Source organism: Castor canadensis, chromosome 5 (genome assembly GCF_047511655.1).
Source record: "Castor canadensis chromosome 5, mCasCan1.hap1v2, whole genome shotgun sequence".
Lineage (NCBI taxonomy): Eukaryota > Metazoa > Chordata > Mammalia > Rodentia > Castoridae > Castor > Castor canadensis.
The window spans coordinates 127,254,810-127,272,138 of record NC_133390.1 but is presented as its reverse complement, the minus strand read 5'-3'; the positions used below and the strand labels follow the sequence as shown (position 1 = coordinate 127,272,138).

The following is a 17,329-nucleotide window of genomic DNA, read 5'->3' as shown; positions in this document are numbered from 1 at the left end:
TGCTATGCAGATGAGCCGCGTATTGGCCAGTCTACAGTAAGTGTCAATCAAACACAGGGTACTGTCCCCAGGGACAGATGTGCAGCTGGACCAGAGAGCGGTTCATCCAAACGCCTTGATCCTCTTCCGTGGGATAGCTGCTAAGTGTGTCACATACAAAGGCCGAAAGCGTCATCATGCTAAGTACAGAGTAGAAACTCTCCACCTGCCTGGTGCCTGGGGCAGGCCATCCCTCGGAGCGGCTACCTGCAGAGCCGCGGGGATTAGGTGACTGCAGAGGACATTTGCAGACTGTCCCACCGGGAGCCCAGCGTGCTGGGGGAGGGGCGTGCGGGGGCCCGGGGGGCGCCCGCATGCAAATGGAGCTGTGACAATCGCTGGGCAGGGCGCCCCGCGCCTCAGAGGCCAGGCGGGAACAAAGCATTAGCATTTTCTCCATGTGAAAGGCCCGCATTCCTGCGCTGAGGCCTCGGGGCGCCGCCCCGGCCCATTCACCCGGGGACCACACAGAGCGCCTCTCGCGCCAAACGCTCCCAGGTTCCCTCAGCTTTTCTTTTGACCCGGGCGATGCATACGAAATGTAGATATTTCCCTAAACGCCGGCTTTGACATTTAATGCGATCCTAAGTAGTCTGAAATGTGGACGGGATTAGGAGGAGGCCGGGGGCCCGCAGGGGGACACTTGGGCAAATCCCCCTAAATCCTCCAGGACAATTGTGCGTCACCACACGGATTCCCTTTACCCCAAATGAGGGGGCTAATGAACTTCGCTGCCTTCTCCTGGCAGCCCCATTCCCACCCCCGAGCCGACATTTCTGCCTCCTTCCCAGAGAGAAAAGGAAGATGAATGTGGAAAACGCTGGCTTTGTGCAAGGGTTTGTTTATTTTACGCTGGGCCAGCTGGCTTGGAGGATTGAGTTTGACCAGTAACTAACCTGCCTCTCCTGGGCCACTGTTTAACTTGCTCCATAGGCTCAGCGGGTCAAGGATGCTCAGGCCTGTGACCCTTGGGTCTGTGCAGCACTGTCTATCCCAGAAAGAAATCATCATCTAAATTTCTAAGCAGACTTTATTGTTCACCTGAAACAATCCACACACTGTAATGCACAGCCTATCTTCACAGGTACTTAGACTCCCAGAGGGGAAAGAAAACAGTTGACAGAGAACATATCACAAAAGTCGGAATGTAAGAAGCCTTCAAACTGCTTTTGCTGAAAAGCACTGATTCCTTACTTGAGCCCACAAATTACCTAAAAACAGGAAAAGCTTGGCATCTTTGTCTCCATTTTGTATGTCTTTGGCCCAAAACTCTGGTTTCAAGATTTGCCAGCTTCTTGTAGGGCTCACCAAAAATCACCAGCCCAGAACATGCCTTCAGTTATCCTGGGTGAAAGGAGCTGACCATGGCAGAACCCTCCCTGGAGGAGGAGGGCAAAGGACAGGCAGTATGAGAATGCTGAATGTTGATGCATTGGGAAGTGCAAGGAAGAAAATTTTAGGCAGCACAGCTGGACAAGATACAGCCCTCATGGTGGGAAGTGGCCGCTTGACATCTGGGGGCTTGGAGGAATTCATAGACGCTAAGGAGGGAGGCTGGAGCAGTTACCATGAAGATGTTGGTGGTGCAATGCAGTCTGTGATCAGAAGACTTTCAAATTCCTTGTGTCCTTTTGGGAGGAATCCATGGCGGGACACGTGGGTGTAAATGGAATTTATTAATAGGGGAGGGAAATACAAAAAGGGGCATGGTGGGCGCAGGTGGAATCCAGAGCAGAGAGAGAGTGCTTTTCTTCCCCAGGTACTTTTAAAACAAGCTAAACAAAACAAAACAAAACAAAAAACAAATTTATGCTAATCTATGGGAAGGGAGGAATCAGGTGATTTCCATCCAATAATCAGAGTGGAGAGGGGCCCAGGTGGTTCCTGGACCAGCTGAGGGTGGTTCCAGTCATCCCTGGGCCAGATGAGGGCAACCTACACACACATACAATATTAACTCATATATTTTTTATGAGTCTCAAACTTTCCCTAACTAGAGGCTGCCTCAAAGAGACAGATTTTAAGGTCTGTGGGATCCCTGGGCAGGAGGCAGCTCTGTGTGAAAATTCCCAACACAAAACAGGACTGGTGGAATGGCTCAAGTGGTAGTGTGCCTGCTGCTGCCTTCCAAGTGTGAGTTCAAACCCCAATATCCACCACCTCCCCCCCCAAAAAAAAAAGCCAGGCACACCGGTGGCTCATCTATAATCCTAGTTATTTAGGAGGCTGCGATTGGGAGGATCAAGGTTCGAGGCCAGCCCAGGCAAACAGTTTGTGAGATCCCTATCTCCAAAACAACCAAAGCAAAATGGACTGAAGGAGTGATTTTGCAAGTGGGAAACACTGAATTCAAACCCCAGTCCCACCAAAAAAAAAAAAAAAAAAAAGTAAAGTAAAGGACAATAGCAATTTACCTCAAGGAAACCCCCACTTCCACTGGTACCTCCAAAATGTTAGGAGTTCAGGGAATCTGGCTTTCTCAACACTTTTACGATTTACCTACAATGGGAGCTGTGGAGCTCCGTGTGAAGATTTGGGGTCCAAGGCAAAATCAAGTGTTAACAACAGCTAAGCCCTTAAACCTCATTCTAACCCTAGAAGGTAGTACTGTTTCCCTGCCATAAGTACTTCCACTGTACAGATGAAAAAACTGGCACAAAAAGAAGGAAAGCATCTTGTTCCACATGAAACTTGTCCCCAGTGAGACAATTAAGATATGGAGTCTGACTACTGGGATCCATGACATCATCAGTCACTATTCTCCAGGTGGGAACCAAGAAGAAGGAATGAGAGGAACTCAAAAAGATGAGGCTGGGATGAAGGAAGGCTACAGGGTGACTGCAGGAAGTAGGAGGGAAAGTGACATCATTTGTACTTTGCATCCTCATTTTTTTTTTTTTGCAGTATGGGGTTTGAACTCAGGGCTTGGTACTTGCTAGGCAGGCACTCTATCTCTTCTGATCTCATTTTAACCCTCACTCTGGACCCCAAGGAGGAGGGACCCACAGTTTACAAATCAGTCAGAAAACATGAGATAAGTCATTTGGTCAAAGTCACTTGGGGTGAGTAAGTGGCATTATTGCTAGCTAGGAAGTCAGAAAAGTGACCGATTATTAGCGGTAGGAATATCAGGGCATGTTTGTTTGTTTTTCGGTATTGGGGTTTGGACTCAAGGACTTAAGCTTGCTAGGGAGGTGCTTTTATCACTTGGAATGATTTTACTTACATTTTTTATTTCAGCAGGGTGTGAAAGTGGTAACATGGAGTAGAAGGTATACTTCTCAGTGCTGGGGACTTAGTGAACACTAGGCAAGTGTTCTACCACTGAAACACATCCCTAGCCTAGGTGAATTTTGATCTCTCTCCAACACGTATTATGCAGTGTGATGCTTTCATGTGATATGGGGAGGATCAGCCACAGGATCAAATGTTTTCCTTAACAGTGAGGATGCACTGACCGACCCAATGCAGGTTGAAAATCCAGCTACTGGACTTCACAGCACAGACTCCTTGCTAACCTTGACCTTACTCAAAATCATCTAACAGAAAGCCTTTTTGTTTTTGCAGAACAGAGGATTAAATTTAGGAGCTCAGAGGCTTTTTATTTATTTATTTTATTTTATTTTATTTTATTTTATTTTTATTAATATATGCATACAATGTTTGGGCCATTTCTCCCCCCTTTCCCCACCCCCTCCTGTACCCCCCCACTCCCTCCCTCTCCCCCCCCAATACCCAGCAGAAACTGTTTTGCCCTTATTTCTAATTTTGTTGTAGAGAGAGTATAAGCAATAGGAAGGAACAAGGGTTTTTGCTGGTTGAGATAAGGATAGCTATACAGGGAGTTGACTCACATTGATTTCCTGTGTGTGTGTGTTACCTTCTAGGTTAATTCTTCTTGATCTAACCTTATCTCTAGTTCCTGGTCCCCTTTTCCTATTGGCCTCAGTTGCTTTTAAGAAGTTTCTCTGCATTGAGGGCAACAAATGCTATCTAGTTTTTTAGGTGTCTTACCTATCCTCATACCTCCCTTGTGTGCTCTCACTTTATCAACTTTTTATTTATTTACTTAGTGATACTGGAGTTCGAACTCAGGACCTCCTGCTTGTTAGGCAAGTGCTTTACTACTTGAGCCATACCACCAACCCTTATTTTTCAGCTAGAATCTTGCTAATTTGTCTGGGCTGACCTCAAACTCACAATCTTCTTGCCTCCACCTCCCAAATAGCTGGGATTACAGGCATGGCATTCCTGGTTTAGTAAACCTATTTTATAGCAAACTGTTGAATATCTTATAAGTTATTTTTTTGTGGGATGGGGGATTTTACCCAGGGCCTTGTGCTCACTAGGCAAGCACTCTAAGGTCTTGTGCTTTTGTCTGGACCAGCTTTGAGGCAGGCTAGAATCAGGTAATGTTTGGGATTTAGTATTCCATTTCCAATTGAACATTCTGCTCTTTCTCTGAGCTTTCTAATTCATTTACAGAGCTGTGTGTGGGTCACCCATGCCCTAGCTCAGAGATGGTTGGATTGACCTTATCTGGCCTGGAGACCACACATGCCCCTCCCCACTCATTAATTATTGGCTAAGAATCACCAGATTCTTCCCATAGGTTAACCTAAGTTTTAAAAGCACCTGGAAAGGGTGTTCTTTTTTTTTTTTTTTGGAGTACTGGGGTTTGAACTCAGGGCCTACACCTTAAGCCACTCCATCAGCTCTTTTTGTGAAGGGTTTTTTTGAGGAAGGGTCTTGTGAACTATTTGCCCAGGCTGGTTTCGAACCATGATCCTCCTGATTTCTGCCTCCTGAGTAGCTAGGATTAGGCATGAGCCACCGGCACCTGTCTCCTTTCCTACCTTCTAACAAACTCCATTTACACCCATGTGTCCTACTATGGATTCTTCCCAAGGGACACAAAGAATTTGGAAGTCTTCTGATCACAGACTGCACCCTTGTCTTTAACAGCTTCAAACTGCCATTCTGCTGACTTTGCTTCCTGAGTAGTTGGGATTACAAGTTTGTGTACAACTCGCCGAGTCCCTAATACATTCTTGTTTTTGCAGTGCTGAGGCTCAAATCTCATGGTAGGCAAGTGCCCTACTACTGTGCTATACCTAACTCTAGTTCACTGAACATTGCATTGAAACTGAAAAACAATGAAATCCTCGTTTTAAGCCAGTCATGGTTAGTTTCTTAGAATAACAAATGGCAGCCTGCACCATCATAAAGCCAAAAAATTTTAAGTTGAACTTCTGTGTTGGGATTTTTTGAGAGAGGGTCTCTCGAATTATTTGCTGGTTTCACACCGCAGTCCTCTTGATCTCTGCCTCCCCAATAGCTAGGATTACAGGTGTGAGCCACTAGCGCCCGGCTAAATGTATCTCGACTTCAACTTCTGATGGGTTGATCAGGATATGACCCCATTGTACCACAAAAGAAAGCGTGTGTGCTGGATGTGGTGGTGTACATCTGTAGTCCCAGCTACTCAGGAAGCTGAGGCAGAGGGTTACTTGAAACCACAAATTCCAGGTCCTCCTGGACAACACAGCAAAACCTTACCTCAAAGAAAAACAAAAAACCAAAAACCTCAACTGTATGTACCAGAAGAAACACCGGGATAAAATACCCAGAAAAACTTCAGGGAAGAGGCATTTAAAAATCTTTTTGTACAGATGGGTGTTATAGCTTGAACATGAAATGTCCTCTGCAGGTTCACATGTTAAATCCTAAATTTCTAGCTGGTGGCACTTTTTGTGAGGTTCTGGAAATTTCAGGAGGTTGGATCTAGCTGATCAGTGGGGTGGACCTTTGGGGCATCTTGTCCCTGGCCCTTTCCATCTCTCTGCTACTGTCCACCGTAAGGTGAGTAGCCTCCATCACATGCTTGTCACCATGGTCTGCCTCACCATGGGCCCAGAATCAGCAGAGCCAAGAATTCTGAAGCCATGAGCCAAAAAAAAAAAAAAAACCACTTCTCCCTTACATTATTTATGTCAGATATTTTGGTTACAGCAACAAAACTAATACAATGGGATGGTCTGTGAGCTTCAGGAAGAAGATGGGAAGAAGGCACCTTGGGCATGAGAACCAGTGGGAGCCAAGTCCTAGAGGTGAAGAGTTTGAAGTCACTGTGTGGGCCCTGCAGGGCTGGGCAGGAGCTGCAATGTCAGTCCACAAAGCTCACCTGGTTGGGAAACTTCAGTCTTCCCTTACGATGTGAAGGACCATCAGACAACTCTGGCACACAAGTTAGTGACTCAGTTGCTTCTCTGTCTTCCCACAGTACAGGTTGGCTGGGAGTTTTCCGAGAAAGCCTTGTTTTGGATACTCTCCTATCAAGATTGACTGCCTTTGCCCTCATCTTGCCTTCAGTGCAGATGTGATCAAATACCTGTGACCACAGGAACAAAAGCCAATACTCTGAGGACAGTGGTGTGTCCTTTGCTAAATTCCTGCTAGCATCAATGTATACTATAACTGAGGCCAGCAGCTACCTATGTACATAGGTCTCAAGTGGGAGAGATCAAGTCACTGATCCATTTTTTGGTACTTGCAGTCCATCTTTTTTTTTTTTTTTTCTGGTGGGACTGGGTTTGGAACTCAGTGCTTTGTACTGCAAAGGCGGTATACCTCTTGAGCCACACCTCTAGCCCATTTTCTCTGATTGCTGGGCCTGGTGGTACATACCTGCAATCCCAGCACTCTAGAGAGGGAGGGAGACCGACCAGAGGTGTCAGTTCAAGACTGGTCAATCCCATTGCTTTGGGTCTCTGGTGAGGGCACCAAATTGCAATGATGGGGAACAGGAAGCAGAGCCAACTGCTTACATCTCATTATCCAAGAAACAGAAAGAGACCAAGGACCAGCGGGGTCTTACAATCTCTTTCAAGGGCATGATCTAAGGACCTTCTGTAAATTCCCAACTCTTAAACCAGACTAATGGCATCTCACAATACCATAATTCGGGCCAAGCTTTTAACCCAAGTACCTTTGGGTACACATTCATATTCAAACCACAGCCAGGGTCCTAGCCATCATCTTATCTGGAAGGGACTTCAAGGGACCCAGATGTGAGGACATGTCTGCCTTCTCTATCGCCCTGGGAAGACTGCATGTATGATACAACTGCAATTCGGCAGCAGAGCAGCAGACACCCTGTGCACAATCACCATGTTTAAATGGAGGAAGAAGCCCCTCGCTCTCTTGAGTTTGTGTGCTATTTCTACTTAGGTCATAAATACTTACTTCTGCTATGTACCCCTACCGGAACTGTTTGATGTCAGTAACAGAGTATTTCAGATCAAGCTCTGGATAAATCACATGCTCAGCCACTCTCCTCTCTAGCGGGAAGATTAGGAAATCACACAGACTAAGCTAGTGTATTTCACTTCCCTATCTGAAGTGTTTGGTCTTCAAATAAAGAGAGAGGACAGCCAGGGGCACTCCCAAATGCATCGATGCATCTACCAGAATTTTAAGTAGGTACTTCCTCAATTTTTCTGAAGCAGGTCCGTACTGCTACTTTTCCTACTTAGCGTATCCAGCCTATTAGCAAATTTAGGCGATGTCAATTCCGTAACACATACCCATATTTTGAGAAGAAACTATTAAATTTTTGTTTGCATTTGCAAAGGGGGTTAGCAATGATCCTGGAACTGCCTGCTAGAAATTCCAAAGCCAGTAGATTTTTTTTTTTGGCAGTACTGGGGTTTGAACTCAGAGCCTTGGCTTGTTAAGCAGATGCTATCACCTGAGCCTCATCCCTAACTCTTTTAGTTTTTTTTTTCTCGTTTATTCATATGTGCATACAACGTTTGGGTCATTTCTCCCTCCTAACCCCTGTCCCTTCCCTCTCCCTGTAGTTTTTTCTTCTTCTTCTTTCTTTTTGGTGGTACGGGGCTTGAATTCAGGGCTTTGCACTTGCAAAGCAGGCATTCTACCATCCATTTAATTATTTTTCAAATAGGGTTTCACATTTTTGCTTGGGCCAGCCTGAACTGCAAATCCTCTTACTTATGCCACCAAGGAGCTAGGATTACAAGAGGGAGCCACTAACTAAAGCTCAGTCTGATTTGCTTATTTATTAACATTTTATTAGCTTGTATTAGTTGTACAGGGGGAATTCATTGTGACATTTCTGTGGATGATTACGGTGCACCTTGGTTAGGTTTGGCCTCACCATCTTTCTCCTTCATTCCCCCTACCCCCTACTTAAAATGAATGCAACAGGTTATATCATTGTAGTTTATGTAAAGTACATAGACCATATTCATCTTCATTTTCCTTTACTCCATTACTTATTCTTTTTAGTGTACTGAGGTTTGAACTAGGCAGGTACTTTATCACTTGAGCCACATCTCCAGTCCTAGTGGTTTTTTTTTTGGTACTGGGATTTGAACTCAGAGCCTACACCTTGAGACACTCCACCAGCACTTTTTTGTGATGGTTTTTTTCCTGCAAACTATTTGCCTAGGCTGGCTTTGAACCCGATCCTCCTGATCTCTGCCTTCAGAGTAGCTAGGATTACAGGCATGAGCCACTGGCACCCAGCTAATCCTAGTTTTTTTTTTTAGATGGGGTCTCGTATTTTTGACAAGAGCTGTCCTTGGACCTCAATCCTATCACCTACTCATTCCACGTAACTTGGATTACAGGCATGTACCACCACATCTGGGCAAGGCCAGTTCTAATATTACAGGCTTAATAACTTAAACCAGCTCAGTGCAGTGAACCCCTCTTTGTCTATAATGGTTTAGGAAATGACTTTTAACAGACCAGTTGGCCCATTTTAGCCCAATTATACCCTATAGGTTATTGTGAATCTTCTAGTCCTTCTAGTATGCATAACACATATCAACTTTATCCCCTTTCCTCCACCCCAAGGTTAGTTTCTGGCCTGGCTAGTTGAGTACTGTTGATTGTCTTCGCTGTCAAATTGTACAACACTCCAACAGTTACAAGAACATGCAAGACTGTCCTGGTAAGATGTTGTTTTAATTACCTATGACACAAATACATCAAATAGTAGTTCAAAATTAATAGTCTGACAGAGCTTAAAGAAAAATGGTTGAAAACAAGTTTGTGGATCCTTAATTTTAAGTAAACTTCTGGCAAAAAAAAATCAAGGGAAGAACAGTGTCAAAACTGTGTCTTCAAAATTAGCACTCTTCACCATCAGTCTTTTATTTATTCGCTTTGCTGCGATACAACTAAAAGGGCCAGGACATACTGCTCTGGGTTCTCAGGTAACAGTTGGACATCACTTCCTTTGCACAGTGGTAAAAGCTGGCATCTGGATGGGCTGGATCGGGTGGACAGGCTGAAGTACTGGTTTCTTCCTCACTTCAGAGTGGGTTTTCACTGTGGGGAGAAGCTGGTTCCTTTTGATGATCTGTAAGGCCAGCTGGGTATTACCTATAAAACACCTTCCAGTAAAAACCAAGCACACCACACTGTCAACTGCACAAAGTGGAGACTGTGTCAGAATCCTGTGAGGGAGGCAAAATCCACAGCTGTACACTGAAACTATGCAGAGTGTCCATGCTAGAAATTCTACTTTATATTTTGTGGTATGGGGCTTTGAGCTCAGGGCCTTTACCTTGAGCCACTCAGCCAGTTCTTTTTGTGTAAGGTATTTTCAAGATAGAGTCTTGTGAACTATTTGCCTGGGCTGGCCTCAAACTGCGATCCTCCTGATCTCTGCCTCCTAAGTAGCTAGGATTGCAGGCATGAGCCACTGGTGCCTGGCTCCATGCCAGAAATTCTGATTCAAGTGACATACGTATGGTGGGACTGGGGTTTGAACTTAGGGCTTCACACTTGACAAGTAAGTGCTCTACTGTTTGAGACACACCTCCATTGATGTAGGATGTGGCAGGGGTAATGGGATGTGTGTGTGTGTCCATGTACATGCTCATGTGCCTGCATGCACAAGCAGATGTACTGGGGATCAAATCCAGGACCTTGAGCATGCTTGACAAATGCTCTAGCACTGAACCACACACGCCCAGCCTAGCAACAAAAGTGTTAAGAAGGTTCCCAGGAGTCTGAAGGTACAGTTCAGAGAACTTGTTAAAAATATGGACAACCTGCACAAAAGAAGAGATGCAGAACTGTGTACTAACCTTAGTGTCGCCTGCCTTTCAGGAAGCCAAGGCCTGCTGAATGCCAGGCACTTAGTGCCTCTACTACCAAACCCAAACCCAAACCCAAACCCAAACAAGTAAGTCTAGCAAAAACTGGCTTGCTATAAAACTTACTAATGACATCTGTCCAAAATACAACTGTTCAACTTCAAGTAACTAGCAAAAAAAAAAAAAAAAAAATTTTTTTTTTGGCAGGATTAAGTTGGGGTTTGGGGTTCGAACTTAGGGCCTCATGCTTGCAAGACAGGCATTCTACCACTTGAGCCACTCTGCCAGCCCTCAAATTTTGATTTTGAAGAGAAAAAAACGGTAACAAAGTTTTTGCAGGGCTACAAGTCCTAAGCAGAAAGAATTACTCACCATTCTGCAGTTCCAAGTAGACTGCCAGCAAGATGGCCTCAGGCGGTACCTCCTTAGGATGGATCATTGAAGCAGCCTTTACTCAAAAAAAAAGACACCATGAAAACCCAACAGCCTAAGATATAAACTCAAGTCACATCAGAAAGAGAAAATCAAAAGAAAAAGTACAATAGCCAACAAGGGAGCAAACTTATTCAAGCTCATTCCCACAGACTTCCAAGGGACTTCCTACCGTCTTGGGGTGACAGCCTTCAGATGCCTTTGTTTTGAAACCTACCAGTCAAGCTAGATCTGTTGATTTTTTTTTGTTTTTTTTCCAGACAAGGTCTCACTATAGTCCAGGCTGGCCTCTAATTCACTAGTAGCCCAGCCTGACCTTGAACTTGCAATCCTTCTGCCTCAGTCTCCCAAATGCTGGGATTACAGATGTGTACCACCAGGCCTCATCTTGAAAAATAATAAAATTTAGAATGACATAATCTACTGGTTAAGGCAACATGCTGCCGTTAGATCTGACCAAGAGCTCTGGCATCAGCCAGCAGTTTCTCTCTGGTCCAGTACTAAGGAGCCTGGGCTGCACTGGTCAAAGGTGCTAAAATTATATATTCATTTCCTCAGGTGAGGCCTCTTTGCACTGCAGCCTTTGCCCCACCCTCAGTACCAACTCACATTTCCCCATCTAGTTTTAATTGCTCACTGCTTCCAAAGTGCTTTGCTTCTTCCCTTAGTCTAACTGCAAAATGTACTTGTACAAATACTTATTGATGGAGATGGGTGTGGGGATAAGACAGGGACTACTCCCCCTAATAATAAGCATGCAGATAGTTAACAATAATCCAAACAAATTTACCTAAATGCCAGAGAGAGAGGCAAGTGAATGTGTGGCGAATATGAAGAAGCAAGCTTCTTTTGAATAGAGCACTTTGGGGAAAGGAGGGTAGGTAAGTGATAGGCAGAAAATAGGAGATGGTATGGAAAGCTGATGTTTGAATGCAGGAGATGCCCAGAGGACCAGAAACTTGTATTAATTTGGTTCCTGGCAGCGTTAGGAGAAATGCCAGGCTAGAGGGGAGTCTCATCAGAGGTTGTATTCTTAAGAAGTTCCACTTGAGTGAGGTGGGGAAGCTTATTCCGCTCACATCACTGAGGAAGAACAACTCAGTCCAGAAAATGAGGTTTTACATTTCTAGGTCTAGCTTTATACAGGCAAGAGGATCATTATGCCAGTTTGTGGATATTAAAATCTTTTCCCGCCAAGTGGCTAGTCAACATTGGGTCACTTATTGTCCTTTGCATGGACCACAGTCTGCAGCTTTTCCTAAAATGTAAGAATTAAAGGCAACAACTTTATGATACTTAATGGCGTTTTGCTTACTTGCTGTTCAGAATGGTTAGTAGTGGGTAGGCAAGCTTGGAAACATCTACTCGGGGCCCTTTCTAACACTTCACACCATTGTTCTGCCTTCCTAGGCAGGGTAGGCCTCCCAATTAACAAAGGTCCAGCCACTGGATTAACCTAAAAACCAAGGGACCAAAACAAAACCCCCTTAGACCCCGAACCAGGCCTGACCCCAACTGTCTCTCCCAGCGTGGTAGCAGCCAGGGCCACCTGCTGCATGAGAACCTGAGCTAGATGGTACACACTGTAATCTTAGATCAAAAGCCCTGTTTGCTGCAGTGAAGGGTGTGAAGGCACTTTCAGAAGGACTGTTAAAACACCCTAGCCCCTAGCCTTGCCACTGAGAACAATGAGACATTTTAACTCTTCCTAGCTTAACTCATGACTCAATTCCTAGATAATTCAAACACTGATTTGGTATCAGAAATGCTGACCAGATGCTACTAAATTGACTGAATATCATGTACAGTTATTTTTCAGCATCAACACTTATAGGCAACATCATGGTCCCCTTCATAGTCAGGGAATATCCGGAAACCATCATGTCCCAGATAGTAGCTTTTATTTATTTATATATTTATTTTGGGAACTTGGGTTTGAACTCAGGGTTTCACACTTACTAGGCTGGTACTCTCCAGCCAGTTTTTCTGGCAAGCATGTGGGAATGTGGACTTTCTCCTGATGGATCATTTTGTACAAACTTTCTACATTAAAAATTCTGCATAGAGGGTGGTCGAGTGCCTCAAGCGGTACAGTGCCTGCCTAGCAAGCCAGAGGCCCCAAGTTCAAACCCCAGTACCACCAAAAAGAATTAGAAAAAAAAAATTCTGCATAGACCTCTGACTCATAATTTTTTTTTTTTTCCTGTGATACTGGGGTTTGAACTCAGGGACTCACGCTTGTCAGGCAGGTGCTCTATCACTTGAACCACTCTGCCAGCCCTTTGTAATTCTTTTTTTTTCAGCACTGGGGTTTAAACTCAGGGCTACACACCTTGAGCCACTCTACCAGGTTTTTCTGTGATGGGTTTTTTTGATATAGGGTCTTAAACTATTTTGCCTGAGCTGACTTTGAACTACAATCCTCCTGATTTCTGCCTTCTGAGTAGCCAGGATTACAGGAGTGAGCCATCAGTGTCTGGCTCCTTCGTATTTCTTTTAGGAAGGCATCTCCCAACTGTATGTAAGACCCCCAGGTGCAGGGTTGTGCCATGTACTCTTATTTTCAGTCTTACTTTCATTGCTTGGCACATAAGTGAGTACTCAATAGACATCTGTTGCATGAAAGTCCTTTTGAGGAATCATCCCTTTTCAGTTCTGTGAAATGTATGGTATTATCAGTCCTCTACTCAGGTACAGTCCATTGTTCCAAGGATGGGCAAGTGCCTAAAAGGTCCAAATCAGACTCTTCCTTGAGGCCTCATGGCACACCATCTCAGTGGAAAAATCAGAGGTCTGTTTTAGTTTCATATGCAAGCAGGTTTTTGTTTGTTTTGTTTTTTTAAAGCAGGGTCTTGCTACGTAGTGCAGGCTGGCATAGAACTTGTGATCTTCCTGCCTCTGCCTCATAGCCTGGCTATAAGCAAGCTTTCTTAGTAAATTCTTTGGAATTTTTCTAGAATTTCTTTAGTATTGACTTTCTTAAAAGGTGTGTTATAACTTTTGTTGTGTGTGTGTGTGTGTGTGTGTGTGTGTGTGTGTTACTAGGGCCTGAACTCAGGGCCTACACCTTGAGCCACTCCACCAGCCCCTTTTATTTGTGATGGGTTTTACGAGACGGGGTCTTGCCAGCTATTTGCCCTGGCTGGCTTCAAACCGTGATCCTCCTGATTTCTGCCCCCTGAGTTGCTAGAATTAAACGTGTGAGCCACTGGTTCCTGGCTTGTTTCCTTTTTAGTGATACTGGGGATTGAACTCAAGGCCTCACATTTGTTAGGCAAGCACTCTACCATTTGAGCCACAGTACCCTTTTTTCTTTTTTGAGATTTGGGGTCTATGTTGCCCAAACTCATGGCTCAAGTGATCCTACTGCCTCAGACTCACAAATAGCTGGGACTACAGCTACCATTATGCCTGCCTATAATTAATTTTTTGAGTATAAATTCACATGATTTAAAATTAAAAAGCTAAAGAGTACTGGTAAACAAATCTGCTGTGTTTGTGCTCGAAGCACATAGCACTCGTGACACTCAGAACCATGCAGACATGGTTTACTCCCCAGCTCAGCTCATTCAGTATGTCTTGGCTTTATTAGCTAGCTGCATTGTGTTCAACTACATGGATAAACCATTATTTGTTTAACGAGTCTCTTATTTAAATAATTTTTTATTTTTTTTAAATTTTAAGCATTAAAATCACCAGAAAAAAATGTCCATTAAGTTTGTATGTGGTGGAAGGGGTGAATTCAATTATGATATATCTGATATACTGTAAGAACTTTTGTAAAGGCTACAGTGTACCCCTTCCCAGCATAACAATAAATAAAAAAATACAAAAAAAAAAGTTCATATGCAATGCTGAACAGTTGCTTCTCTTGAAAGAATCTTTTTAAACCTGGGAAAGTAATATTCCAATGTTTAAGAAACTGACTAGAGCCTCATATAAAAGGCAGACATTTCAAATCTTTGCTGGCTGCTTTATAAGAGGAGACAGTTTCTCCCGCTGTGCCTCACCTGGTGCAGACACTTCCGGGCTTTGTCATACTCGCTCCGCAGGCAGTACGCACTGCCAAGGTTGAACAGCATCACAGTCCTGGCAGAGCTGACGGAGCTGGGGTAGCATTGAGGGGCCCTCTTCCCAGCTGGGGAAGAAATGCAGATGCTGATGAGAAGCTGTTGAGGGCCAGGGGGCAGCCTGACCCACCACCCTTGAGTCACTCAGAATAAAGTCCAGCACTACTCCTCAGGTTGACAAATAAATGAAGGACACAAAAGATGCAGGGTCTCAATCTTTGGGATGCAGGCCCAGACTACTTAAGCATTTACAAAACTTCTTACTTACAGGATTCCATTGCTTCATTTTCACCCTTGTCTGATCCTACAAACACATGAAAACAATCTGAGGGGAGGAAAACAGCATATTTTCTAAAAGCCTAAGTTCTTTATGACTGGAAACCTAATTTAAAGTAATCTGTCAAATATTTGCTCTTTATGTAGTAGAGGCTCTAGTAAAAGATGTCAAAATGCTACCACCCACTACCACTCCAAGCCTGAGCGCTAACCCTGGAAAAAGTGAATGCCACTTAACTACACAATTTAAAATTAACTTTCTGAGTACGGTATTTTTATTCTTATCTGGATTGTAGAATTGGCCCAAAGAAAAATAGTGTCAGAACCAAACCAAGTGGGTGGTAAGGGAGGGGGTGGGGGCAGGGGGGAGAAATGACCCAAGCCTAGTATGCACATATGAATAATAAAACAATAAAAAAAAAAAAAGAATCAAACCAAAATGAATTCTCGTTAAGATGGATGTGGTGGTGCACACCTGTAGTGCTAGCTACTCAGGAGGCTGAGGTAGAGGATGACTTGAACCCAGAAGTTTGAGGCCAGGCTGCACAATACAGTGAGACCCTGACTCTAGTAACAAAGAGAGAGGGCAGACGGAATAGAGGGGAAGGAAAGAATCTTCTAAACACAATCAGCCTTTCAAAAGTGGGAATTTGGATCATGTGATAGGAACTTGAGGCATGGCTCAGGTGGTAGAGTGCATGTCTACCAAACATAAGGCCCTGAGTTCAAACCCAAGTACTACCTCCCCTGCCCACACAAAAAAAGATAACCAACTACTTAGCAAGCAATTACTATATACTAAGTGCAGCCAAAAATGTAGAAAGCCGACCTGAGACATCCTTCCCTTCACAACCATGCCCTTAGATTTCTACACGACAGGAAGGAAGTGGCAACAGTGATCAGTTCTGATCAAATGTGTCCTCATTAACCTTGGTCCTGCTCATTTGAAGAGATCCCTAAGGAGACATCAGTGACATTCTCTGGGTTCAAGTGAGTAATAGCATCAGATATTCTGTCGAGAGAGATGAGGGCTTCTGCAGCATATAAATGTCCCAAAAACCTAAAATGAAAAAGCAGATTCCATACTGAAAGATAGATCATCACAAAAAATCCACATCGCATACTAATATTGGTTATATTACATTATACATGGAGAGGGGAGACACGAGCTTTACAATTCATATCCTTGAATTCAAACTGAAATTTACTTAGGCAAAATTGACCAATTTAAGGTCACTCTAATGTAGGACGTGTTCATCTTGCCTTTTCTTTTTGATAGTACTGGGACTTGAAGCCAGGGCTGGCTTTGAACCAAGATCCTCCTGCTCTGCTTCCTGAGTAGCTAGGATTACAGGTGTGAGCGCCTGTGCCCGACTAAGACATGCTTATCTCTTAAAAACATCTTAAGGCGCTGTGTAAGTAGTAGTTCAGGGCTACAGCGCTTGCCCAGTATGTGCAAGGCCCTAGGTTCAATCCTTAGCAATGTTTTCAAAACAGGTTGGTTGCATGCATGGCTGAAATGCACTTGCTGAGCAAGAATGAAGCCCTTAGTTCAAATCCCAGTACTGCAAAAAAAAAAAAAAGAAAAAAAAAGTTTTATTTGGTGGTACTAGGGTTTGAACTCAGGGCCTTGGACTGAATAGTCTGGTGTTCTACCATTTTAACAACATTCCCCAGTTCTTTTTTTTTTTGGCAGTATTGGTGGGGGGTTGAATTCACTGCCTACACCTTGAGCCACTCCACCAGCCCTTTTTTGTAACGGGTTTTTTTCGAGATAGGGTGTTGCAGAAATATTTGCCTGGGCTGGCTTCAAACCAGGATCCTTCTTATCTCTGCCATTGATGCCTGGCCCCTGGCTCTTTTTGCTTTGGCATTTTTGCCCAGGTGGGTCTGGACTGTGATCCATTTATTCACACTTCCTGTGTAGCTGGGGTGATAGATGTGAGCCACTGTATCATAATTTGTTGAGATGGAGTCTCAAGAACTTCTTTTGCCAGTGACCCTCTCATCTCTGCCTCTTGGGGAGCTAGGATAATAGATATGAGCTACTGTTCCACCCAGCACAGTTAAAATATGTAATTTTTGTATTAGCCAATAAAATTTGGGCTGAGTGTGTAGGTTACTGGTAGAGTACATGCCTAGCATGTGTGAGGCCCTTGGTTCCATGTTTCAAACACTACAAAAAAAGAAAGGAAAAGGAAAACCAAAAATTCCCCCAAACTGGCAAATTTATGCTGCTCTACTTGGAAAATAATAACACAAGAAGGCAATAAGCCAGATGCCAATCCTAGCTACTTGGGACACTGAGATTGGGAGGACTGCAGTTCAAAACTAACCTAGGTAAATTGCTCCTGAGACCCCATCTTTGAAAAGACTAGA

The 17,329-nt window shown here is 44.0% G+C and overlaps 1 protein-coding gene across 9 annotated transcripts in view; it reads right to left on the bottom strand.

Annotated features, from left to right (window-relative positions):
* Positions 1-9,014: 9,014 nt before the first annotated feature.
* Cnot10 (CCR4-NOT transcription complex subunit 10) overlaps positions 9,015-17,329 on the bottom strand; it is a 76,312-nt gene continuing 67,997 nt past the window's right edge. For 8 of the 9 annotated variants that reach the window (XM_074074064.1, XM_074074066.1, XM_074074067.1 and 5 more), the window contains 5 exons: positions 15,880-16,010; positions 14,943-14,978; positions 14,615-14,742; positions 10,545-10,620; positions 9,015-9,453 (listed from right to left, as the gene is read on the bottom strand). In XM_074074064.1, coding sequence (XP_073930165.1) covers positions 9,299-9,453; positions 10,545-10,620; positions 14,615-14,742; positions 14,943-14,978; positions 15,880-16,010 — 526 coding nt within the window. In that variant the 3' untranslated portion in view covers positions 9,015-9,298. Of the gene's footprint in view, positions 9,465-10,544; positions 10,621-14,614; positions 14,743-14,942; positions 14,979-15,879; positions 16,011-17,329 lie in introns of all 9 variants that reach the window. The other variant, XM_074074065.1, reaches the window with a different exon arrangement.